General features: G+C 41.4%; 2 protein-coding genes and 2 non-coding genes across 7 annotated transcripts in view; 1 reads left to right on the forward strand and 3 right to left on the reverse strand.

Annotated features, from left to right (window-relative positions):
• The window catches only part of RINT1 (RAD50 interactor 1), a 31,691-nt gene extending 30,023 nt beyond the window's left edge, over positions 1-1,668 (forward strand). The window contains 1 exon segment of the mRNA XM_009002620.5: positions 1,186-1,668. Within this exon segment, the coding sequence (XP_009000868.2) occupies positions 1,186-1,378 (193 nt within the window). The 3' untranslated portion in view covers positions 1,379-1,668.
• On the reverse strand, positions 1,471-20,608 carry EFCAB10 (EF-hand calcium binding domain 10). 4 transcript variants are annotated; one of them, XM_054237384.2, is made up of 5 exons: positions 20,530-20,608; positions 5,062-5,182; positions 3,560-3,724; positions 3,362-3,449; positions 1,471-1,548 (listed from the first exon to the last, which is right to left on the reverse strand). In XM_054237384.2, exons 1-5 carry the CDS (start codon positions 20,593-20,595, stop codon positions 1,512-1,514), a joined length of 477 nt encoding a protein of 158 aa, XP_054093359.1. In that variant the 5' UTR covers positions 20,596-20,608; the 3' UTR covers positions 1,471-1,511. The 4 variants fall into 4 exon arrangements, with proteins under 4 accessions (XP_054093359.1, XP_078199239.1, XP_035109948.1 ...); XM_078343113.1 differs by lacking the exon at positions 5,062-5,182 and adding an exon at positions 4,243-4,344 and having other exon boundaries at positions 20,490-20,608; XM_035254057.3 differs by lacking the exon at positions 5,062-5,182 and having other exon boundaries at positions 3,560-3,611.
• LOC118143882 (U4 spliceosomal RNA) lies at positions 6,441-6,581 on the reverse strand. The gene has a single exon (XR_004728372.1). It is a non-coding gene; the product is annotated as a U4 spliceosomal RNA (small nuclear RNA).
• Positions 14,707-14,810, reverse strand: LOC118143930 (U6 spliceosomal RNA). The gene has a single exon (XR_004728415.1). It is a non-coding gene; the product is annotated as a U6 spliceosomal RNA (small nuclear RNA).
• Positions 20,609-20,610: the final 2 nt, after the last annotated feature.

The following is a 20,610-nucleotide window of genomic DNA, read 5'->3' on the forward strand; positions in this document are numbered from 1 at the left end:
CACTCCAGCCTGGGTAACAAGAGTGAAACTCTTGTCTCAAAAAATAAATATATAAAACATTGTCTACTGTATGCTTACAGCACGATAGGGAAACCAAAATGATAGATGTGACCCAGGATCTCAAAAAGTTGACCAGAACTAGATATAAGTTATATGTTGGGTTTTGTTTTCTAGTTTTTGGTTTAATGCTTCTATTTGCTTAGTTACCGGAGGAATAAATAGAAAATAAAAGCAAGTAGAGTTGTGCCCTGTTTACAAAATAAATTACAAATATGTTTAATATACCTACTAATAGTCTGGGACTGAAAGAAATTTGTTTCCTTAAACATTTGACATTAATTTTGGTTCCAAATATAATGATTAATATAATAATTACAATTTTTTTCAGAATTGATTGATTTCAAGTTTAAATTATAGGCCAAGCATAGTAGCCCACACCTCTAATCTCAGTACTTTGGGAGGCAGAGGTGGCCAGATTGCTTGAGGCCAGGTGTTTGAGAGCAGCCTGGGCAACATAGCAAGTCTCCATCGCTACAAAAAGTAAAAAAAAAAAAAAGCCAAGTGTGGTGTTGTGCACCTGTAGTCACCAGGCTGGAGTGCAATGGTGCAATCTCGGCTCACTGCAACCCCTGCCTCTGCCTTCGCAGTATCTGGGACTACAGATGCACGCCACCATGTCCGGCTATTTTTTGTATTTTTAGTAGATACAGGGTTTTACCCTGTTGGCCAGGCTAGTCTCAAACTCCCGACCTCAGGTGATCCGCCCACCTCAGCCTCCCAAAATGCTGGGATTACAGGTGTGAGCCACTGCACCTGGGCAACTATTTGTTTTTAAAATTTATTTTCATGTTCTTGCTTTTATTTTATCTCTCATTTTTGTCTTTTCCCATATTCTAATCTATTTAAAGTTATACCTATATTTAATAGAGTGTTCATATGCAGTATTGTTTTTAGGGACATGGATACCTATTGAAATAGGGATCCTACTACCTTATAGTAAAGAAATATAAACTCTGCACCTGTGTAGTCTTACCACATTAACTTACCACGTTAAAAGAATCCCTATTTTTATAGTGAACATGTGGACCAGCAGTGCAGAGAAGCTGTTTAGATTCTCAAATTGTTGTAATATGGATGATGCAGATAATGTAGATTTCACTTCCCTCCTTCGTTTTCCCTAAACAGTATAAAAGAAGCCTGTATTGTTTTGAATTTGAACGTCGGTTCTGCACTACTCCTGAAAGATGTACTGCAGTCAGCTTCAGGGCAACTTCCTGCCACAGCAGCATTAAATGAAGTCGGAATATACAAACTGGCTCAACAAGATGTTGAGATTCTACTTAATTTGAGGACCAACTGGCCTAATACTGGAAAATAATGTCTTTCAGAAAAAGGTTTTTCTTGCTTTTTAAGAAGAAGCCAGTTTGATTTCAAGTTACATGATGAAATTCTGAATTAATGAAACTGGAAAACTTTATAGAATCATTTATTATCTTGGAGTTATAGTGTTACTAGAATGCTGACCATATGTCCTTAATCCTCTTGTTCCTAAGGAAACAAAAAGAGAAAACGAAACAAATTGAAAAATTTGTTTATATAGAAAAATTCTATTAACAAATAAATGCTGAGTATGTCTGTTGAATAAAATAGCAGATGTGTTATAATCAACTTTCAATTTCCTGTGCTAATTAAGGGAAATTCTGTTGTGGATAATCAAACATAGTAAATTTTTTTAACTCACTTTAGAATTCATATTTATAATTGAGGCTCCTATATCTAGTTTGGGAATTCACTGTATTTCCGTAAGAAAACTGGCAAGATACAGTGGCTCATACCTGTAATCCCAGCATATTGGGAGGCCTAAGGTAGGAGGACTGCTTGAGTCAGGAGTGCGAAACCAGCCTGGGCAACATGTCACGACCCTGATGCATGCCTGTAGTTCTAGCTACTTGGGAGGCTGAGGTAGGAGAATAGCTTGAGCCCAGAAAGTCAAGGCTACAGGGAGCTGTGATTTTTTGACACTGCACTCCAGCCTGGGTAAGTGAACAAGACCCTGTCTCTAAAAAAAAAAAAATTGTGAGTTGGTGAATAAGGAAGATATTTGTGGGAAATGAAAAATACTCCTATTTTAGGCTGGGTGCCATGGCCCAAGCCTATAATTCCAGCACTTTGGGAGCCGAGGCAGGCGGATCATGAGGTCAAGACATCGAGACCATCCTGGCCAACATGGTGAAACCCCGTCTCTACTAAAAATACAAAAACAAAAAGTAGCTGGACGTGGTGGCATGCGCCTGTAGTCCCAGCTACCCGGGAGGCTGAGGCAGGAGAATTGCTTGAACCTGGGAGGCAGAGGTTGCAGTGAGCCGAGATCGCACCACTGTACTCCAGCCTAGTGCCTGGCGACAAAGCAAGACTCTGTCTCAAAAACAAACAGAATTTTTATTATAAATCTCAAAAGTTTTTTTCTTGTAACTTTTTCTTGACCTTGGGTGCTATATTCAATAATAGTTTCTTGATTAATCTCAGAGTAAAAATTCTTAAAAAATTGAGCTAGATTCCCTGGAAACTTTCTATAACTATTAAATTTTATTCCATTCATTTTTCTCTGACTTTATTTAGCACTGGGTTAGTAGTTTTAATCCTATAATATGTCAAATCTAAAATTATCAGACTAGCATGCAGCCTATGCTATTGACAAAAATTTACTTTGCAATAAATAATTTTGAGGAAATATTTTGAGGTAAATTCTATTAGTATATATTTTAAATAGAGTTTTCAGCTAGTGTGTTGAGATCAAAGCGTTTGTTACTTGTCCTAGCATATTAATGCTTCTTCACCTCATCCTTTGAGAATTGCTGGGAAAAGAATTGTGGGCTGGGCTAGGAAGGTCATGCCTGTAATCCCAGCACTTTGGGACTCCAAGGCAGGTGGATCACCAGAGGTCAGGAGTTGGAGACCAGCTTAGCCAACATGGTGAAACCCTGTCTCTACTAAAAATGCAAAAACTAGCTGGGCATGGTGTTGCGCATCTGTAATCACAGCTACTCATGAAGCTAAAGCAGAAGAATCACTTGAACCCAGGAGGCAGAGGTTGCAGTGAGCCAGGATCACACCACTGCACTCCAGCCTGGGCAACAGAGCAAGACTCCGTCTCAAAAAAGAATGGAGCTGCCACTGGAATTTAGTATTCCAGAGCTTAGAGACTTTACTGTTAGCCTTCCCTCTCCTCACTTTTCAGTCAGCTGAAAATTTCAAGGGAACAAAATATTTCTTTCAAAAGATAGGAATGTATTTCAAAAGGTATTATATTTCAAAATCATGCCACCTTATTAAAATAGTTGTCATTTAACAATAAACATACACTTCATCCTTGAATTGATCCAAAGTGATTCTGTGTCCATCATCTTCTAAATCTTCATCTTCAGTGCACAGACCAAGGGTTTTTAGGGCTGTAAAATAATGAGAAGAAATGAAAATTTACAAAGTGAGAATGATTTTCTGTTAGAAAAAATTATGGAATGGCCACAAACTATTACCTCAATTTGTAGAAAGTACTGACCTTCTTTATACTGCACAAATGATATGGTGCCTCTGTTGGAGGAGTCCATCATCTCAAACATAGATACAACATTAGAGTTATCCATAAAGAAAGGGAATGCTACGCCTGTTGCTTTTGCAATTGTCAGACGTTCCAATAGGGATATTAAATATTCTCTTGGTTTTTCTGCAAAAGAATAGTTCCAGCTCTTTCTGATATGAAATTAAAATATGTTACAAGTAGAAATAGTCATTTAACAATTATTAAACAGCTGTAGCAGGGGCACTGTACTAGGCACTGGGGACACAGGCCTTACTTTTCATAAAACAGTTCAGCAAGAAGGTAAGACATCGAACACTTAAATAGTTACAAATACAAATGCCCTATCTCCGATGATTGAATAGAAAACTACAGAAATTGGACCTGGGCACTTTTTAGAAAAACTCCCCAAGTGACTATAAATTGTAGATGGGGTTGAAAACCAGAAAGAGGGAACAGCATAATGCAGGAAAGAAGTTGGCCACCTAAAAAGCAGAGAAAATATAAATAGGCCAGGCGTGGTGGCTCATGCCTATAATCCCAGCACTTAGGAAGGCTGAGGCAGCGGATCGCCAGAGGTTGGGAGTTTGAGACCAGCCTGACCAACATGGAGAAACCCCATCTCTACTAAAATTACAAAATTAACTGGGCGTGATGGCGCATACCTGTAATCCCAGCTACTTGGGAGGCTGAGGCGGGAGAATTTCTTGAACCCAAGAGGTGGAGGTTGCCCTGAGCAGAGATCGTGCCACTGCACTGCATGCAGCCTGGGCGACAGAGTGAGACTCCATCTCAAAAAAATAAATAAATACCCATACATACATACATATATATGTATGTATATGTTTTTTTGAGAGAGAGATATATACATACAGAGACTTGGAATAAATACGGGCTTCTAGGAAGCGTATGCATTTCTGACATAAAAGCAGTATTTTGGATAAATAATATGCTATAGTTTAAGCAATTTTAAAAATGAAAAATCAAGATCAACCCACTTTTCAGAAATAATTCAGGACAATCATGATGAAAAGCAGCCAAAAGGAGTAGAGACAGAACAGTTTGGATGCTACAGATCACTCTTGCTGCTTGATCATTTTATCATTTAAATCTTAAGCTTCACTCATATATTTTTAAAGTTAAACAGCGACAGGATCTTGCTGTGTTGCCCAGACCTGGCTCAAGCTCCTGGGCTCAAGCAATCCTCCCACCTCAGCCTCTCAAAATTGCTGATATAGGCATGAACCGCCATGCTTGGACAACTCATATATTCTTTAAAAATTTGAGTTACATCATTACTGAGAATTTAATGTTTATAAAAGTAGACAGAGGCCGGGCGTGGTGGCTCATGCCTATAATCCCAGCATTTGGGAGGCCGAGGCGGGTGGATCACGAGGTCAAGAGATCGAGACCATCCTGGTCAACAAGATGAAACACTGTCTCTACTAAAAATACAAAAATTATCTGGGCATGGTGGTGGGCACCTGTAGTCCCAGCTACTTGGGAGGCTGAGGCAGGAGAATTGCTTGAAACCAGAAGGCGGAGGTTGCAGTGAGCCGAGATGGTGCCATTGCACTCGTCTGGGTAACAAGAGTGAAACTCCGTCTAAAAAAAAAAAAGTAGACAAAAGTATAATGAACCCATCACCAATTTCAACTGTTAAAATTTGTGGCCAGGCCGGGTGTGGTGGCTCACGCCTGTAATCCCAGCACTTTGGGAGGCCGAGGCGGGTGGATAACAAGGTCAAGAGATCGAGACCATCCTGGTCAACATGGTGAAACCCCGTCTCTACTAAAAATACAAAAAAAATTAGCTGGGCATGGTGGCGCGTGCCTGTAATCCCAGCTACTCAGGAGGCTGAGGCAGGAGAATTGCCTGAACCCAGGAGGCGGAGGTTGCAGTGAGCCGAGATCGCGCCATTGCACTCCAGCCTGGGTAACAAGAGCAAAACTCCGTCTCAAAAAAAAAAAAAAAAATTTTGTGGCCAAGCTTATTTCACTCTAACCCTATCCACATCAATTTGTGAGGAGCAAAATCTTGTTTGTGCCTAATTGAAGAGGATTGACAATTAACAGCACAAACAACAGCCCAAACCATAGACATCTTGGTTCATTTTACACAATTCTGATTGAAAAGGTCAAGCAAACTTTCCATTCAATCAGTGCGAAAGCCATTGTACCAGATAAGCTGCAGACAAAAGCACGGCTTTCAATGGAAATTTTAAAACAAGTAGCATCGAGATCCTGAAGTATTTCTTCAAAGAATTGAAATGAGATGAAAGTTCTACAGTGTGATCCTGAAGAGAAACTCTGTCAAAGGATGGGTACCAAGAGGTGACATGGTCCAGTCCAAGCACAAGTGGACTGGTCAAGAGCAAATGTCATGGCAGTAGTTTTTTGGGATGCTCAAGGTATTTTGCTTGTTGATTTTTTTGGAGTTCCAAACAATAACATCTGCTTCAATAACATCTGCTTTTTATGAGAATGTTTTGAGACAGTTAGACAAAGCTTTAAAGAAAAGCCCAGGAAAATTTTACCAGAATGTCCTCTACCGCAACAGTGCTCCTGCTCATTCCTCTCATGGAACAAGGCAATTTTACGAGAGTTTCAATGGGATATCATTAGCATCTACCTTACAGTCCTCATTTGTCTCCTTTTGACTTGTTTTCTGATCTTAAAAAATCTTTAAAGGGCACCCATTTTTTCTTTAATGATGTAAGAGAGACTGCATTGACAGGGGTAAATTCCCAGGACCCTCAGTTCTTTAGGGATGGACTTAATGGCTGGTAACATTGTTTACAAAATCATCTCGAATTTGATAGAGCTTATGTTGAGAAATAATTTTTAATCTTTTTTTTTCCCAGTCTCCGTAAAGACTGTCAAAAATTGCCAATGCTGACTATACTGCAAGTCATCACAGTGGGGTATTGGGAAAAGTTTTCAATTAGCAATAATCGCGCCTCAGATAAACCTCATTAGCTATGATACTGCCACTATGCAAAGCTAATTTTTAATCTTTTAATTCCATTTCTCTATGAACTTTTTGAAGTCCCCTTTTACTTATTTTTTTCATGAGAACACGTATAATCTACTCTGTTAGCAATTTTCAAGTATAAAATATATTATTAGCTGTAGTCACCATGATATACAGTACATCTCTTGAACTTACTCCTCTTCTATCTGAAATTATATGTCCTTTGGCCAACATCTCCCCAATAACCCCGCCCTCCAGCTCTTGATGACCATTCTTTTACTCTTTTTATGAATCTGACATTTTCGGATTCTACATACAATTAAGATCATGAGGTATTCTTCTGTGCCTGATTTACTTAATGTTTTCCAGGTTCATCCATGTTGTTGCAAATGATAAGATGTCCGTTTTAAGTTGAATAGTTCTTCATTGTCTATATGTGTCACATTTTCTTCATCCATGGACACTTAAGCCATTCTACATATTGTCTATTGTGAATAATGTTGTGATAAACAAGTGCAGCTACTTCAACATACTGATTTCATTTCCTGTGGATATATGCCCAGTGGTGGGACCGCCAGGTAAGTTCTATGTTTAATTTTCTGAGGAGCCACCATGTTGTTTTCCATAATGGTTGTACTAATTCACAATCCCACCAGTAGTATACAAGGGTTCTTTTTTCTCCAAATCTTTGCCAGCACTTGTTATCTTTCATCTTTTGTTAGTGTTTGAAAGATGGGGGTCTCATTATGTTGCTCAAGCTGGTCTTGAACTCCTGGACCCAAGTGATCATCCTGCTTCAGCTTCCTGAGTAGCGGGGACCACAGGCTTATGCCATAGTGCTCAGCTATCTTTCTTGATAATAACCTTTCTAACAAGTGTGAGGTGATAGCTCATTGAGGTTTTAATTTCCATTCCCCTAATGATTAGTGATGTTGAGCACTTTTTCATATACCTGTTGGTAATTCTTTTTTTTATTTTTTTATTTTTTTTTGAGACGGAGTTTTGCTCTTGTTACCCAGGCTGGAGTGCAATGGCACGATTTCAGCTCACCGCAACCTCCATCTACTGGGTTCAGGCAATTCTCCTGCCTCAGCCTCCTGAGTAGCTGGGATTACAGGCACACGCCACCATGCCCAGCTAATTTTTTGTATTTTTTAGTAGAGATGGGGTTTCACCATGTTGACCAGGATGGTCTCAGTCTCTTGACCTCGTGATCCACCTGTCTTGGCCTCCCAAAGTGCTGGAATTACAGGCTTGAGCCACCGTGCCCAGCCTACTTCTTTATTTTCTATAGAAAAATGTCTATTTAGGTCCTTTGCCTATTAAACAAAAATTGGTTATTTTCTTACTATTGAGTTCTTACATGTTTTGGATATTAACCCCTTATTAGATACATAGTTTGCAAATATACTCTCCCATTCCATAGGTTTTCTCTTCACTCAGGTTATGTTTTAAAATCCTTTAATTTATAGGTTTTCACTCCATCTTCATCCCTGGGAATTTATGTGTTGAAACCAGAAGTAGACTTTTAAATCTAGTATTGTACTTTACTTGTATAATCAGTTTCCAGCAATAAATAGGCTACTAAAGGCAGTCACATTTTGTATGAAGTCTGTTTCTTCTTCCTACACCATGTATCAAACTCAGAAACTGGAAAAAGGCCAGGTTTAAATTTCAACTCACTATCTTTTTAAGGCTTGAATAAGTAAATCATGCTAATGGAACTTGGTGTACCACTTTGATGAAAACCCAAACCAGTTTTCTTGTTGTGTATCCTTTTAGGCTGCATGAGATGTTATAATTTTATGCTTGAATACTACAATTTATACTGTACCCTGCTTTTGAAAATGTTTTGAGCCGGGCACAATGGCTCACGCCTGTAATCCCAGCACTTTGGAAGGTCAAGGTGGGTGGATCACCTCAGGAGTTTGAGACCAGCTTGGCCTATATGGTGAAACCCCATCTCTACTAAAAACTACAGCCAGGGAGAACAATCCAAGATGGCCAATCGCTAACATCCCGGGATTGCAGCTCTCAGGGAAGGCGCGGAGAACTAGAGGACGCCACACTTTCAGACAAATTCTGGTCGCTCATGGAGCAGAAGATCCCCCAGTGGAGGAAACACACGGGTGGCCAGCGCGACTCTCGTGGCCGGCGCAGCGGTTCTGCCAGCACCTTGGCGCGGCAGCTCTCTGAGCAGAGTAAACAGGTTCGGAGGACCCGCATGGGTCCCCAGCAGGACACCAGAACCCGGCGCAGCGGCTGTGATGGCACCTCGGCGCAGCAGCTCTCGGCGCAGAGTAAACGGCACCGGTTCCCCTTCTGACCGAGGTTTGGAGCCCCGGGAAGGCAGAGTCGCCTACTAGGGACACAAGAAGGAAGCCCGACAGGAGAATCCTGGGAAGACAAGCACCATCAGTTTTAACGCCGCTGCTCTGGCCCTGGGAACTAACAACCTGGACATCCACTCAAGAGACCTAATCTGAAAGTTGGTAATTTCAAAGACGACAGGAGGATAAATTTACAATGATGGGAAGAAACCAGCGTAAAAAAGCTGAGAATACTCAAAGTCAGAAGGCCTCTCCCTCTAAAGATGATCACAGTTCCACATCAACAATGGAACAAGGCTTGATGGAGAACGAGCGCATCCTGATGACAGAATCACTCTTCAAGGAATGGATAATAACAAACTTCGGTGAGTTAAAAGACCATGTTGTAGCCCAACGTAAAGAAACTAGGAACTTTGAAAAAAGGTTTGATGAAATCCTATTGAGAATAGACAACTTAGAGAGGAGTATGAGTGAATTAATGGAACTGAAGAATACAATACAGGAACTCCGAGAGGTATGCACAGGTTTAAACACTCGAATTGTTCAAGCAGAAAAAGGGATATCAGAGGTCAAAGTCCAACTTAATGAAATAAAACGTGAAGAAAAGATTAGAGAAAAAAGGATAAAAAGGAATGAGCAAAGTCTACAAGAAATGTGGGACTATGTGAAAAGACCAAATTTACGTTTGATAGGTGTACCTGAATGTGACGGAGAGAATGAATCCAAGCTGGAAAATACCCTTCAGGATATTATTCAGGAAAATTTTCCTAAACTAGCAAAGCAGGTCAACATTCAACCCCAGGTAATACAGAGAACACCACAAAGATATTCCTCAAGAAGAGCAACCCCAAGGCACATAATCGTTAGATTCACCAGGGTTGAAACGAAGGAGAATATACTAAGGGCAGCCAGAGAGAAAGGTCAGGTTACCCACAAAGGCAAGCTTATCAGACTTACAGCAGATCTCTCAGCAGAAACTCTACAAGCCAGAAGAGAGTGGGGGCCAATATTCAACATCTTCAAAGAACAGAACCTTCAGCCCAGAATTTCATGTCCAGCCAAACTAAGCTTCACAACTGAAGGAAAAATAAAATCTTTTATGAACAAGCAAGAACTCAGAGATTTTATTACCACCAGGCCTGCTTTACAAGAGCTTCTGAAAGAAGCATTACACACAGAAAGAAACAACCAGTATTAGCCTTACTAAAAATATACCAAAAAGTAAAGAGCACCAACATAAAGAAGAATTTACACCAACGAATGGATAAAACAGCCAGTCAACATCAAATGGCAGTAACCCTAAATTTAAATTGACTAAATCCCCCAATCAAAAGACACAGCCAAAACCCAATGGCATGTTACATCCAGACCTGTTTCACATGCAAGGATACACAAAGACTCAAAACAAAGGTATGGAGAAAGATTTACCAACCAAATGGAAAGCAAAAATAAATAATAAATAAATAAAAAGCAGGAGTTGCAATTCTCGTATCGGATAAAATAGATTTTAAAGCAACAAAGATATAGTGGTAAAAGGATCAATGCAACAACAAGAGCTAAGGATCCTAACACCCAGATACGAGACTTAGATTCAATGAGACAGAAAATTAATAAGGATATCAAGGACTCGAACTCAGATCCGGAACAAGTACACTTAATAAATATTTATTGAGCTCTCCACTTCAAATACACAAAATATACATTCTTGTCAATACCACATCACACCTACCCATAAGTTTAAATGAAACATTGATTGGCCATCATTAATACCCAATTTTTTTCAAAATAAAGCAATATTTCCATTTACTCTCCCTCTTTCTCTTCCTCTTTCTTCCTCTCCTTTACTTATTTTTTTTTCTTTCCTTCTCTCAAAAAAGAAAAAGAAAAAAATCCAAAAAAACAAAAAAACTACAGCCAGATGTGGTGGCAGGCGCCTGTAGTCCCAGGTACTTGGGAGGCTGACGGAGAAGAATTGCTGGAACCCAGGAGGCGGAGGTTGCAGTGAGCTGAGATCGCACCAGTGCACTCCAACCTGGACGACAGAGTAAGACTCTGTCTCAAAAAAAAAAAAAGAAAAAGAAAAAAAATGTTTTGAAAATGCTCACAGCATAAATATAAAAAGACAGAACCTTTTTAAAACATGAAAGGAAGAGTCAAATGTTACTAACCAACTATGTTACGTAAATGTAACTGGTACTATATGCCTGGTACTATGGGAAGCATTTTCTATGGATAACTTCATTTACTCCTCACAACAGTCACTTGCTCAAGGCCACACAGCCAGTGTGAATTCAGGCAATGTGCTTCTAAAGCCTGCAGACTTTACCACACTCTACTAACTAAAATACGGGTAGCATCTTCAATGGTCAAATCTAATCAGTCACGATGGTCTCTACTGAGTTTTTTTCTCAATAGCTTTCAAATTCATTTTACTCTACCAGTCCCACAGCAATGTCTCTCATTTGGGTTACTATTAATATAATTGTGTTATTTAATTTATAATTTCATTACAGCCATCCCCTAAAACTTCATATTCCCTCCTTATATTGCATAGAATTATCACTGGGAGAGGCTGACTAGCCAGCAACTATATATACAGTGTATATATATATGTGTACATATGTGTGTTTATATATACACACTGTGTATATACATTCTTATATATACACTATATATATACAGTATATATGTTTACATATGTTTATATATACATTTATATATGTAATATATATATCATGGAGTAATACTGTATATATATTTATAAATACTGTGCATATATATGGTGTATATATAAACATATATATACATAAACATATGGTGTACATATATACCATATATATAAACAGTACATATAAATATATATATACAGTATTACTCCATTTTCATGCTGCTAAAGACATACCCTAGACTGGGTAATTTACACAGGATAAGGGTTTAGTGGACTTACAGTTCCACGTGGCTGAGCGGGCCTCACAGTCATGGCAGAAGGCAAGGAGGAGCAAGTCACATCTTACATGGATGGCAGCAGGCAAAGAGAGAGCTTGTGTAGAGAAACTCCCATTTTTAAAAACATCAGATCAGGCCAGGTGCAGTGGCTCACACCTGTAATCCCAGCACTTTGGGAGGCTAAGGAGGGTGGACCACCTGAGGTCAGGAGTTTGAGACCAGGCTGGCCAACATGGTGAAATGCTGTCTCTACTTTAAAAAAAAAAAAATTGCCAGGCCTGGTTGTATGTGCCTGTAAACCTAGCTACTCAGAAGGCTGAGGCAGGAGAATCGCTCTAATCCAGGAGGCAGGAGTTGCAGTGAGCTGAGATTGCACCTTTGTACTCCAGCCTGGGCAACAAGAGTGCAACTGTCTAAAAAAATATCAAAAAAACAAAAAAACACTATCCGATCTCATGAGACTCATTCACTATCAAGAGAATAGCATGGGAAACACTTGCCCCGACAATTCAATTACCTCTCACTAGCTCCCTCACATAATGCATGGGAATTCAAGACGAGATACATATATATATACACTGAGATGTGTGTATGTGTGTGTGTGTGTGTGTGTGTGTGTGTGTGTGTGTATATACGTATATATATACTGAGATGGAGTCTCACTCCGTCACCCAGACTAGAGTGCAGTGGCACCATCTTGGCTCACTGCAACCTCTGCTTCCACAGTTCAAGAGATTCTTCTGCCTCAACCTCCCAAGTAGTTGGGATTACAGGTGTCTGCCACCATGTCCAGCTAATTTTTTTAACAGCTAGCAATTACATTTTCCAATATACCCTAACTGAGGCCAGGTTTTCCTACCAAATTATTTCAGATCAGGTCAGGTCTTGCTGTTACATGATGTATGAAACTGCTGGTTTTCAGAGCTTTCACAATTTTGAAATTGAGAATAGAGGACTGCATACCCGTTTCCTCAATAGTAATTGGCCAATCAAACTGTATAGTCTTATTTTCTGCAACTCTAGAATTCCAAGGTTTTCAAACTGGGACAAATGTCATAATGCCAGGGCCTTCAAAAGACACAGGATAAGGCTAGCATGTCTTCCTAAGCATCAATCATACCTTGGTGAGTAATATAAAACATTTATATCAAGAAATGGGTATATCTACAGAATAACAGATCTTATGAATTTTTAGGACAAAACAAATGACTTCAAAGAAACTTACACCACCTCAGGCTAAGGTCACCAACACTAAAAGGACAAGTCCGCTCTCCTCTGCCATTGCTCTCTATCTGCCTCCTCTTCACTGTACATGTACTCTGCATGCCAACCAACCCCTTCTTTAGCTTCATGACCTTCTTACTCTAGCTCAGTGTTTCTGAACCCACGGTTTCCTCTCCCCAAATTTGGTGTTTATAAAGATGTTTTAAGGTATTTACATTATTAAAGATGGTACCCTGCCAGGCACGGTGGCTTACACCTGTAATCCAAGCATTTTGGGGGATCAAGGAGGATTGAGGTCAGGAGTTCCAGATCAGCCTGGCCAATATGGCAAAATCCATCTCTCCTAAAAATAAAAAAGCCCATTGTGATGGTTTGCGCCTGTAATCCCAGCTACTCTGGAGGCTGAGGCACGAGAATTGCCTGAACCCTGGAGATGGAGGTTGCAGTGTGCTGAGATGCGCCACTATACTCCAGCCTGGGCGACAGAGCAAGATTCCATCTTAAAAAAAAAAAAAAAGGTGGTATCCATTTTAAAAAACTGATATATTATTTATGTGATAGGTATATAATTAATCTGTGAGTATTCCCAGACTTCCCTTCCACTAAAGAGAGTTTTGTCTTTATCTGCTTAGATTCTCTTTCCCCCCATAATGGCTTCTACTGGAAAATTCTGTTTTTGCCAGATATGTTCAAAGCTTTTTGTGCTAGAGGAAAAAAAGAATCTTCAAGATGCTAAATTGGTTTACATAATAAAGATATGAGAGAAAAATGCAAGCTAGGGAGCAGGAGAGGGAAGAGTTGGATGGGCTGAGTGTCATGGATTCGGAATCCGACAGGCTCTGCAGCTGCTGTGGACAATACGGCTGGGAACAAGGAGGAAGGACTTTTCACTGGTTTTACTGTGGATTATGAGATAAAGTCTTTTTGATACCTACTCTTGATTGCTGGAATGACTGCACTTCTTTGAGTGTGATTTTGTGTTGTGACCGAGATGGCCAAATGAAGGCCTCTGTTTGTGTTTATTACAACTGTTTGAGATTCTCAGACTATTGGGAAATTCATGCAGATCAGGTAAGTGGGCTCATGTTGTGACTCAGAAAAATTAATTTTTCAGGCCAGATGTGGTGGCTCATGCCTGTAATCCCAGCACTTTGGGAGGCTGAGGAGGGCAGATCACCTGAGGTCGGGAGTTCAAGACCAGCAGGACTAACATGGCAAAAACCCCGTCTCTACTAAAAAATACAAAATTAGCTGTGTGTGGTAGCGCATGCCTGTAATCTCAGCTACTCTGGAGGCTGAGGCAGGAGAATCATCTAAACCCAGGAGTCAGAGGTTGTGGTGAGACAAGATCGCGCCATTGTACTCTGGCCTGGGCAACAAGAGTGAAACTCCATCTCAAAACAAACAAACAAACAAACAAAAAAACAGTTTTTCATTCAGTTGATCCACTGGCTGCCATGATGCTTTTGTCTTTTCAATTTATTTTTTGAGACAGAGTCTCGTTCTGTCATCTAGGCTGGAGTGCAGTGGCACGATCTCAGCTCACTGCAACCTCTGCCTCCCGGGTTCTCCTGCCTCAGCCTCTTGAGTAACTGGGATTAAAAGTACACACCACTACAACCGGCTAATTTTGTATTTTTTTTTCCTTTTTTTCTTTTTAATATGGAACGCTTCACGAATTTGCATCATCTTTGTGCAGGGGCCATGCTAATCTTCTCTGCATCATTCCAATTTTAGTTTATGTGTACCAAAGCTAGCACTAATTCTGTGTTTTTAGTAGAGACAGCAGTTCACCACATTGGCCAGGCTGGTCTCGAACTCCTGACCTCAGGTGATCTACCTGCCTCGGCCTCCCAAAGTGCTGGGATTACAGGCATGAGCCTTGGCACCCAGTCTGTTTTTTTGTTTTTTTTTTTTGAGACGGAGTTTCGCTCGTTACCCAGGCTGGAGTGCCATGGCGCGATCTCGGCTCACCGCAACCTCCACCTCCTGGGTTCAGGCAATTCTCCTGCCTCAGCCTCCTGAGTAGCTGGGATTACAGGCACGCGCCACCATGCCCAGCTAATTTTTTTTTGGTATCTTTAGTAGAGACGGGGTTTCACCATGTTGACCAGGATGGTCTCGATCTCTTGACCTCGTGATCCACCCATCTCGGCCTCCCAAAGTGCTGGGATTACAGGCTTGAGCCACCGCGCCCGGCCCCCAGTCTGTTTTTGAATTTTAAAGTGTTTTTGTTTTCATATCATGTTTAAGATACCCATACTCAAAATAATCGAATGTTCTAGTTGGCCTGGGACAGTCTTAGTTTACTATGTTGTCCTGGCATAATTATTAATAGCACCTGTTTTCACTCAAAGTATCCCTGGTTTGTATAATAACTTACACAGTCATCTTACCCATAAAGAACCACTAATGAAGACAGGAAATCTAAGTGTATGCCAGTGAGGGGCATCAAAATAACAATCTGGTAAATTCTCAAGAGAAACTGTAGTAGATTCATAAATCACATTCTTCTGATAAAGATTATCATACAACATATCAAGATTTAAAGAAAATTAGAGAATCAAGCCAAGATGTCCAATATCCAACTAATAACAATTCCAGAAAGATAGATATACGTAAAGGAAAATAAGAAAATACTTCCTAAAAGTATTGAAAGAAAAATGTCTCCGAATTTAAGAAGACCATGAAGTACCCAAAGAACAATACAGTAACAACAACAACAAGAAAACCATTCCAAGGCATGAAAATATTCAGGTTACTAGGGATAAGATAAAAAAAAAATTCTAAAAACTTTCCAGAAAAAATGAACTTTTCTCATACCCAGATCAAGAATCTGATGACATATGACATCAAAATTCTTCAGAGCAACATGAGAAATTAGAAGACAATGGAGCAATGCCTTAAAAATTCTAAGGGTAGTATGTTCCAACTTAAAATTGTACCCACTCTATATTTTATTTCATGAGACAGAGTCTCGGCTCTGTTGCCCAGGCTGGAGTGCAACAGTGAAATCTTGGCTCACTGTAACCTCCATTTCCCAGGTCCAGCTGATTCTCCTGCCTCAGCCTCCCATGTAGCTGGGATTACAGATGTGTGCCACCACACCTGGCTAATTTTTATGTTTTTAGTAGAGATGAGGTTTCAACATGTTGGCCAGGCTGGTCTTGAACTCCTGACCTCAAGTGATCCGCCTGCCTCGGCCTCTCAAAGTGCTGGGATTACAGGCATGAGCCTCCATGCTCAACCTCCACTGTGTTTATTAAAGTTTTACATGTAGGAACTCACTTTCATTTATGTGAGTTCCCAAAATCTTTACCCCTCAAAGTACACTCTCTCAGGAAGCCACTAAAGGACATGCTACACCAGAAGAAAGGGGTAAAGCAAGAATCAGGGAGAGCTGGCCGTGCCATGAAACAGGCTCTGAGCACTAGAAAGAGGCGAGAAATTGTTTTAGGATCAGAGTGAGGGGAAGCCATGAATAACCACTGTGTAGCAATCACTGCAGACTGGAGCAGGAAGACACAGAGCTAGGGGTGCAGAGGTGGGATGGTGGGGGGAGTGCAATTACCCAATGAATGCAAATGTAATGAGAGTAGAGCTGTATTGTGGCAAAAGAAGATATGGATGAACTAGTGATGATCACACAAATGGAAACTAAAAATTTAAACGTATTATTAACCAGGGAAAACAAGGGAAATATAATCAGCATAGTATAAGGATTAGTTATGGATACCTGCCTAATATTAAAAATTCTGAATACTGAGGATAGCAAAATTGTAAATGTATCCAGAAGATGGGTGTGAGTGGCAACAGGTGTATGAGGTGTATGTTAATTTAAGATAGCCGCATTTTCATCTTCCACAGCATAAAGCTAATATCTAAACCTAGAGGGAAAAACACTAAACAGCAGCAATATAGGTCTGTTATTTAGAAATCTCAAGATAAATAGCAAAGAATATTGCTTGAACAGTTGAAATCATTCTGTACGGTAGAAGCTGGGGATGGCCACGGGAATGCTGTTGTTATTCATTATAAGCTTTGGAGTACTTTTCAGCTTTTAAACCCCATACATCCATTTCGATAAAAATGAAATTGAAAAATAAATGTTGACAAATATTTTTATATAATGAATGTACCATAATATATCGCTTTTTACTATGAGGAAAAGTAATATTTGTCTTTTTAAATTTTTTTTTGAGATGGAATCTTAACTGACACCCGGCCTGACTAGCAATCTCGGTTCAATGCAACCTCTGCCTCCTAGATTCACCCACATCAGCCTCCAGAGTAGCTGGGTATAGGCATGCACCACCACGTGCAGCTATTTTTTTGTATTTTTGGTAGAGATGGGGTTTTGTCATGTTGCCCAGGCTGGTCTGTGAACTCCTAAACCCAAGTGATCTGCCCCACCACAGCCTCCCAAAGTGTTGGGATTACAGGTGTGAGCCACCATGCATTGGTCCAACATTTGTCTTGATGTGTAATATTAGGCTGGAGTGCAGAGGTGCAATCATGGCTCACTGCAGCCTCAACCTCCCAGGCTCAAGCGAGCCTCCCACCTCAGCCTCCTAAGTAGCTGGTACCACAGACATGTGCCACCATGCCCCAGATAATTTTTGTAGTTTTAGTAGAGGAGAGGTCTCAGCTGTGTCACCCAGACTGGTCTGAGAACTCCTGGGCTCAAGTGATCCTCCTGCCTCGGCCTCCCAAAGTATTGGGATTACAGGCATGAGCCACCACCTCCAGCCCAGACTGTTTTCAACATTACAGTACCAAGCACTACCAAAAGACAGCAGTCACTTTTTCAAAAAATAGATTTTTAAAATTTAGTTTGATAGCAACTTTTCTCCAGTAATTCTCCCTCCTGCCCCCAGAGATGGAGTTCTTCCTCTGTCACCCAGGCTGGAGTGCAGTGGCACCATCTTGGCTCACTCCAGGCTGGAATGCAGTGGCACCATCTTGGCTCACTGCAACCTCTGCCTCCCAGGTTTAAGCAATTCTCTTGCCTCAGCCTCAGAGTAGCTGGGATTACAAGCATGTGACACCATGTCCAGCTAATTTTTTTTTTTTTTTGTATTTTCAGTAGAGACAGGGTTTCACCATGTTGGTCAGGCTGGTTTTGAACTCCTAACCTCATGATCTGCCCACCTTGGACTCCCAAAGTGCTGGGATTACAGGCATGAGCCACTGCGCACAGCCTCCTCAGTACGTTTTTTTAAAAAAGGCATTCATTTCTTTCAATTTCTTTTTTCTTTTTTTTTTTTTTGAGACAGAGTTTCGCTCTTGTTACCCAGGCTGGAGTGCAATGGCGCGATCTTGGCTCACCGCAACCTCCGCCTCCTGGGTTCAGGCAATTCTCCTGCCTCAGCCTCCTGAGTAGCTGGGATTACAGGCACGTGCCACCATACCCAGCTAATTTTTTCTATTTTTAGTAGAGATGGGGTTTCACCATGTTGACCAGGATGGTCTCGATCTCTTGACCTCGTGATCCACCCGTCTCGGCCTCCCAAAGTGCTGGGATTACAGGCTTGAGCCACCGCGCCCGGCCCCTCAATTTCTATTTTATCACAGAGTTTTGTTTTCGTTTGTTGTTTTTTGATACAGAGTTTCACTGTTGCCCAGGCTGGAATGCCATGGTTCATTCTCTGCTCACAGCAACCTCCGCCTCCCAGGTTTATGATTCTTCTGACTCAGCCTTAGGAGTAGCTGGGATTACAGGCGCCCACCACTACGCCCGGCTAATTTTTGTATTTTTAATAGAGACAGGGATTCACCATGTTGGCGAGGCTGGTCTGGAACTCCTGATCTCAAGTGATCTGCCTGCCTCAGCCTCCCAAAGTGCTGGGATTGCTGGCCTGAACCACTGCACCTGGCCTATTTTTAAATTTTTATTTTTCTGAGATGGAATCTCACTTTCTTGCCCAGGCTGGAGTGCATTGGCGCCATCTTGTGCCTGGCTTTTTTTTTTTTTTTAAATATTTAATAATGTAAAACAACTAGCAAGAACTTTATCACCCTATACATGATCATATTGGTTGGGTGTTTTTTTTTGTTTGTTTGTTTTTTTGGCAAAGTTGGAATGCTTGGTATTTTCATTTCCTTACGCAGAAGCAAATCGGTAATTCTGGCATTTTTGATGGTCCATATGGAGGCAGGCAAATTAAAATTCTGCACCCTGGGGAGGGCATAAAACCACTTTCACCTTAATATAACTTTTAAATGATACACCACCCCCAAATTACAAAAGGATTCAAATTTTATAGGGGGTTCAGATGTGTTGGGAAAAAAAAAAAAAAAGGCAGGAAAAGCTATCTCTTGAACATCTATCCTACCCTATCAATTGTTTGTCTTAGATTGAAAACTTCAGTTGTGTGCCATGGCTCACACCTATAATCCCAGCACTTTGGGAGGCCGAGGCAGGCAGATCACCTGCAGCCAGGAGCTCAACACCAGCCTGACCAACATGGTGAAACCCCGTCTCTACTAAAATACAAAAATTAGCCAGCGTAGTGGCAGGCACCTGTAATCTCAGCTACTCAGGAGCCCGAGGCAAGAGAATTGCTTGAACCCAGAAAGCAGAGGTTACAGTAAGCCAAGATCGTGCCATTGCACTCCCAACAAAACTCCATCTAAAAAAACCAACACTGCTGGGCACGGTGGCTCACAGCTGTAAATCCAGCACTTCGGGAGGCCGAGGCGGGCAAATCACCCGAGGAGGTTATGAGTTCGAGACCAGCCCGGCCAACATGGTGAAACCCCGTCTCTACTAAAAATACAAAGTTTAGGGCCGGGCACGGTGGCTCACGCCTGTAATCCCAGCACTTTGGGAGGCCGAGGCGGGTGGATCACGAGGTCAAGAGATCAAGACCATCCTCCTGGTCGACATGGTGAAACCCCATCTCTACCAAAAAGTACAAAAAAAATTAGCTGAGCACGGTGGCGCGCGCCTGTAATCCCAGCTACTCAGGAGGCTGAGGCAGGAGAATTGCTTGAACCCAGGAGGCAGAGGCTGCAGTGAGCCGAGATCGCGCCATTGCACTCCAGTCTGGATAACGAGCGAAACTCTGTTTCAAAAAACGAACACAAACAAACAAACAAAAAAAAAACAAAAAACAAAGATTAGCTGGGAGTGGTGGCTCACGCTCATAATCCCAGCTATTAGGGAGGCTGAGGCAAGAGAATCACTTCAAGCCGGAAGGTGAGGGTTGCAGTGCGCCGAGATTGCGTCACCGCACTGCAGTCTGAGCAACAAGAGCGAAACTCCGTCTCCAAAAAGAACCCCAAGAAGTTGTTTAATTGAAGGTCACAGAGTTAATAAGCAGCAGAAGGGTTCAAGTGTCTGGGAGGCAGGGATAGCTGGTGTGCGAGAGGGGGTTTCATGAGGAAAGCAAGCCCCGCGTGGAGGGAGGGCTGTACCGGGGCATAGGGGCGCTTACCCGGCCGGAAAAATAGAAGGGCGCTGGTGAGATAGCTCACCAGCTCTTTGATCCGATGCTTTTCCAAATACTCCGCAGCTTGGAGCTCCCTGCTGCGGGTCTCCATTGCTCCGTGGCTCGC

Source organism: Callithrix jacchus, chromosome 11 (genome assembly GCF_049354715.1).
Source record: "Callithrix jacchus isolate 240 chromosome 11, calJac240_pri, whole genome shotgun sequence".
Taxonomy (NCBI): Eukaryota; Metazoa; Chordata; class Mammalia; order Primates; family Cebidae; genus Callithrix; species Callithrix jacchus.

What these genes read in the sequence shown, in the direction of transcription:
- EFCAB10 (XM_078343113.1), bottom strand. Translation starts at nt 20,595, where the DNA reads ATGGAGACCCGCAGCAGGGAGCTCCAAGCTGCGGAGTATTTGGAAAAG. An exon ending in CCAAGTAGCTGGGATTACAG is followed by an intron (nt 3,725 to 4,242) that starts GTATGCGCCATC and finishes ATTCTTTTGCAG; the next exon opens with AAAAACCAAGAGAATATTTA. An exon ending in ATTTGTGCAGTATAAAGAAG is followed by an intron (nt 3,450 to 3,559) that starts GTCAGTACTTTC and finishes ATTATTTTACAG; the next exon opens with CCCTAAAAACCCTTGGTCTG.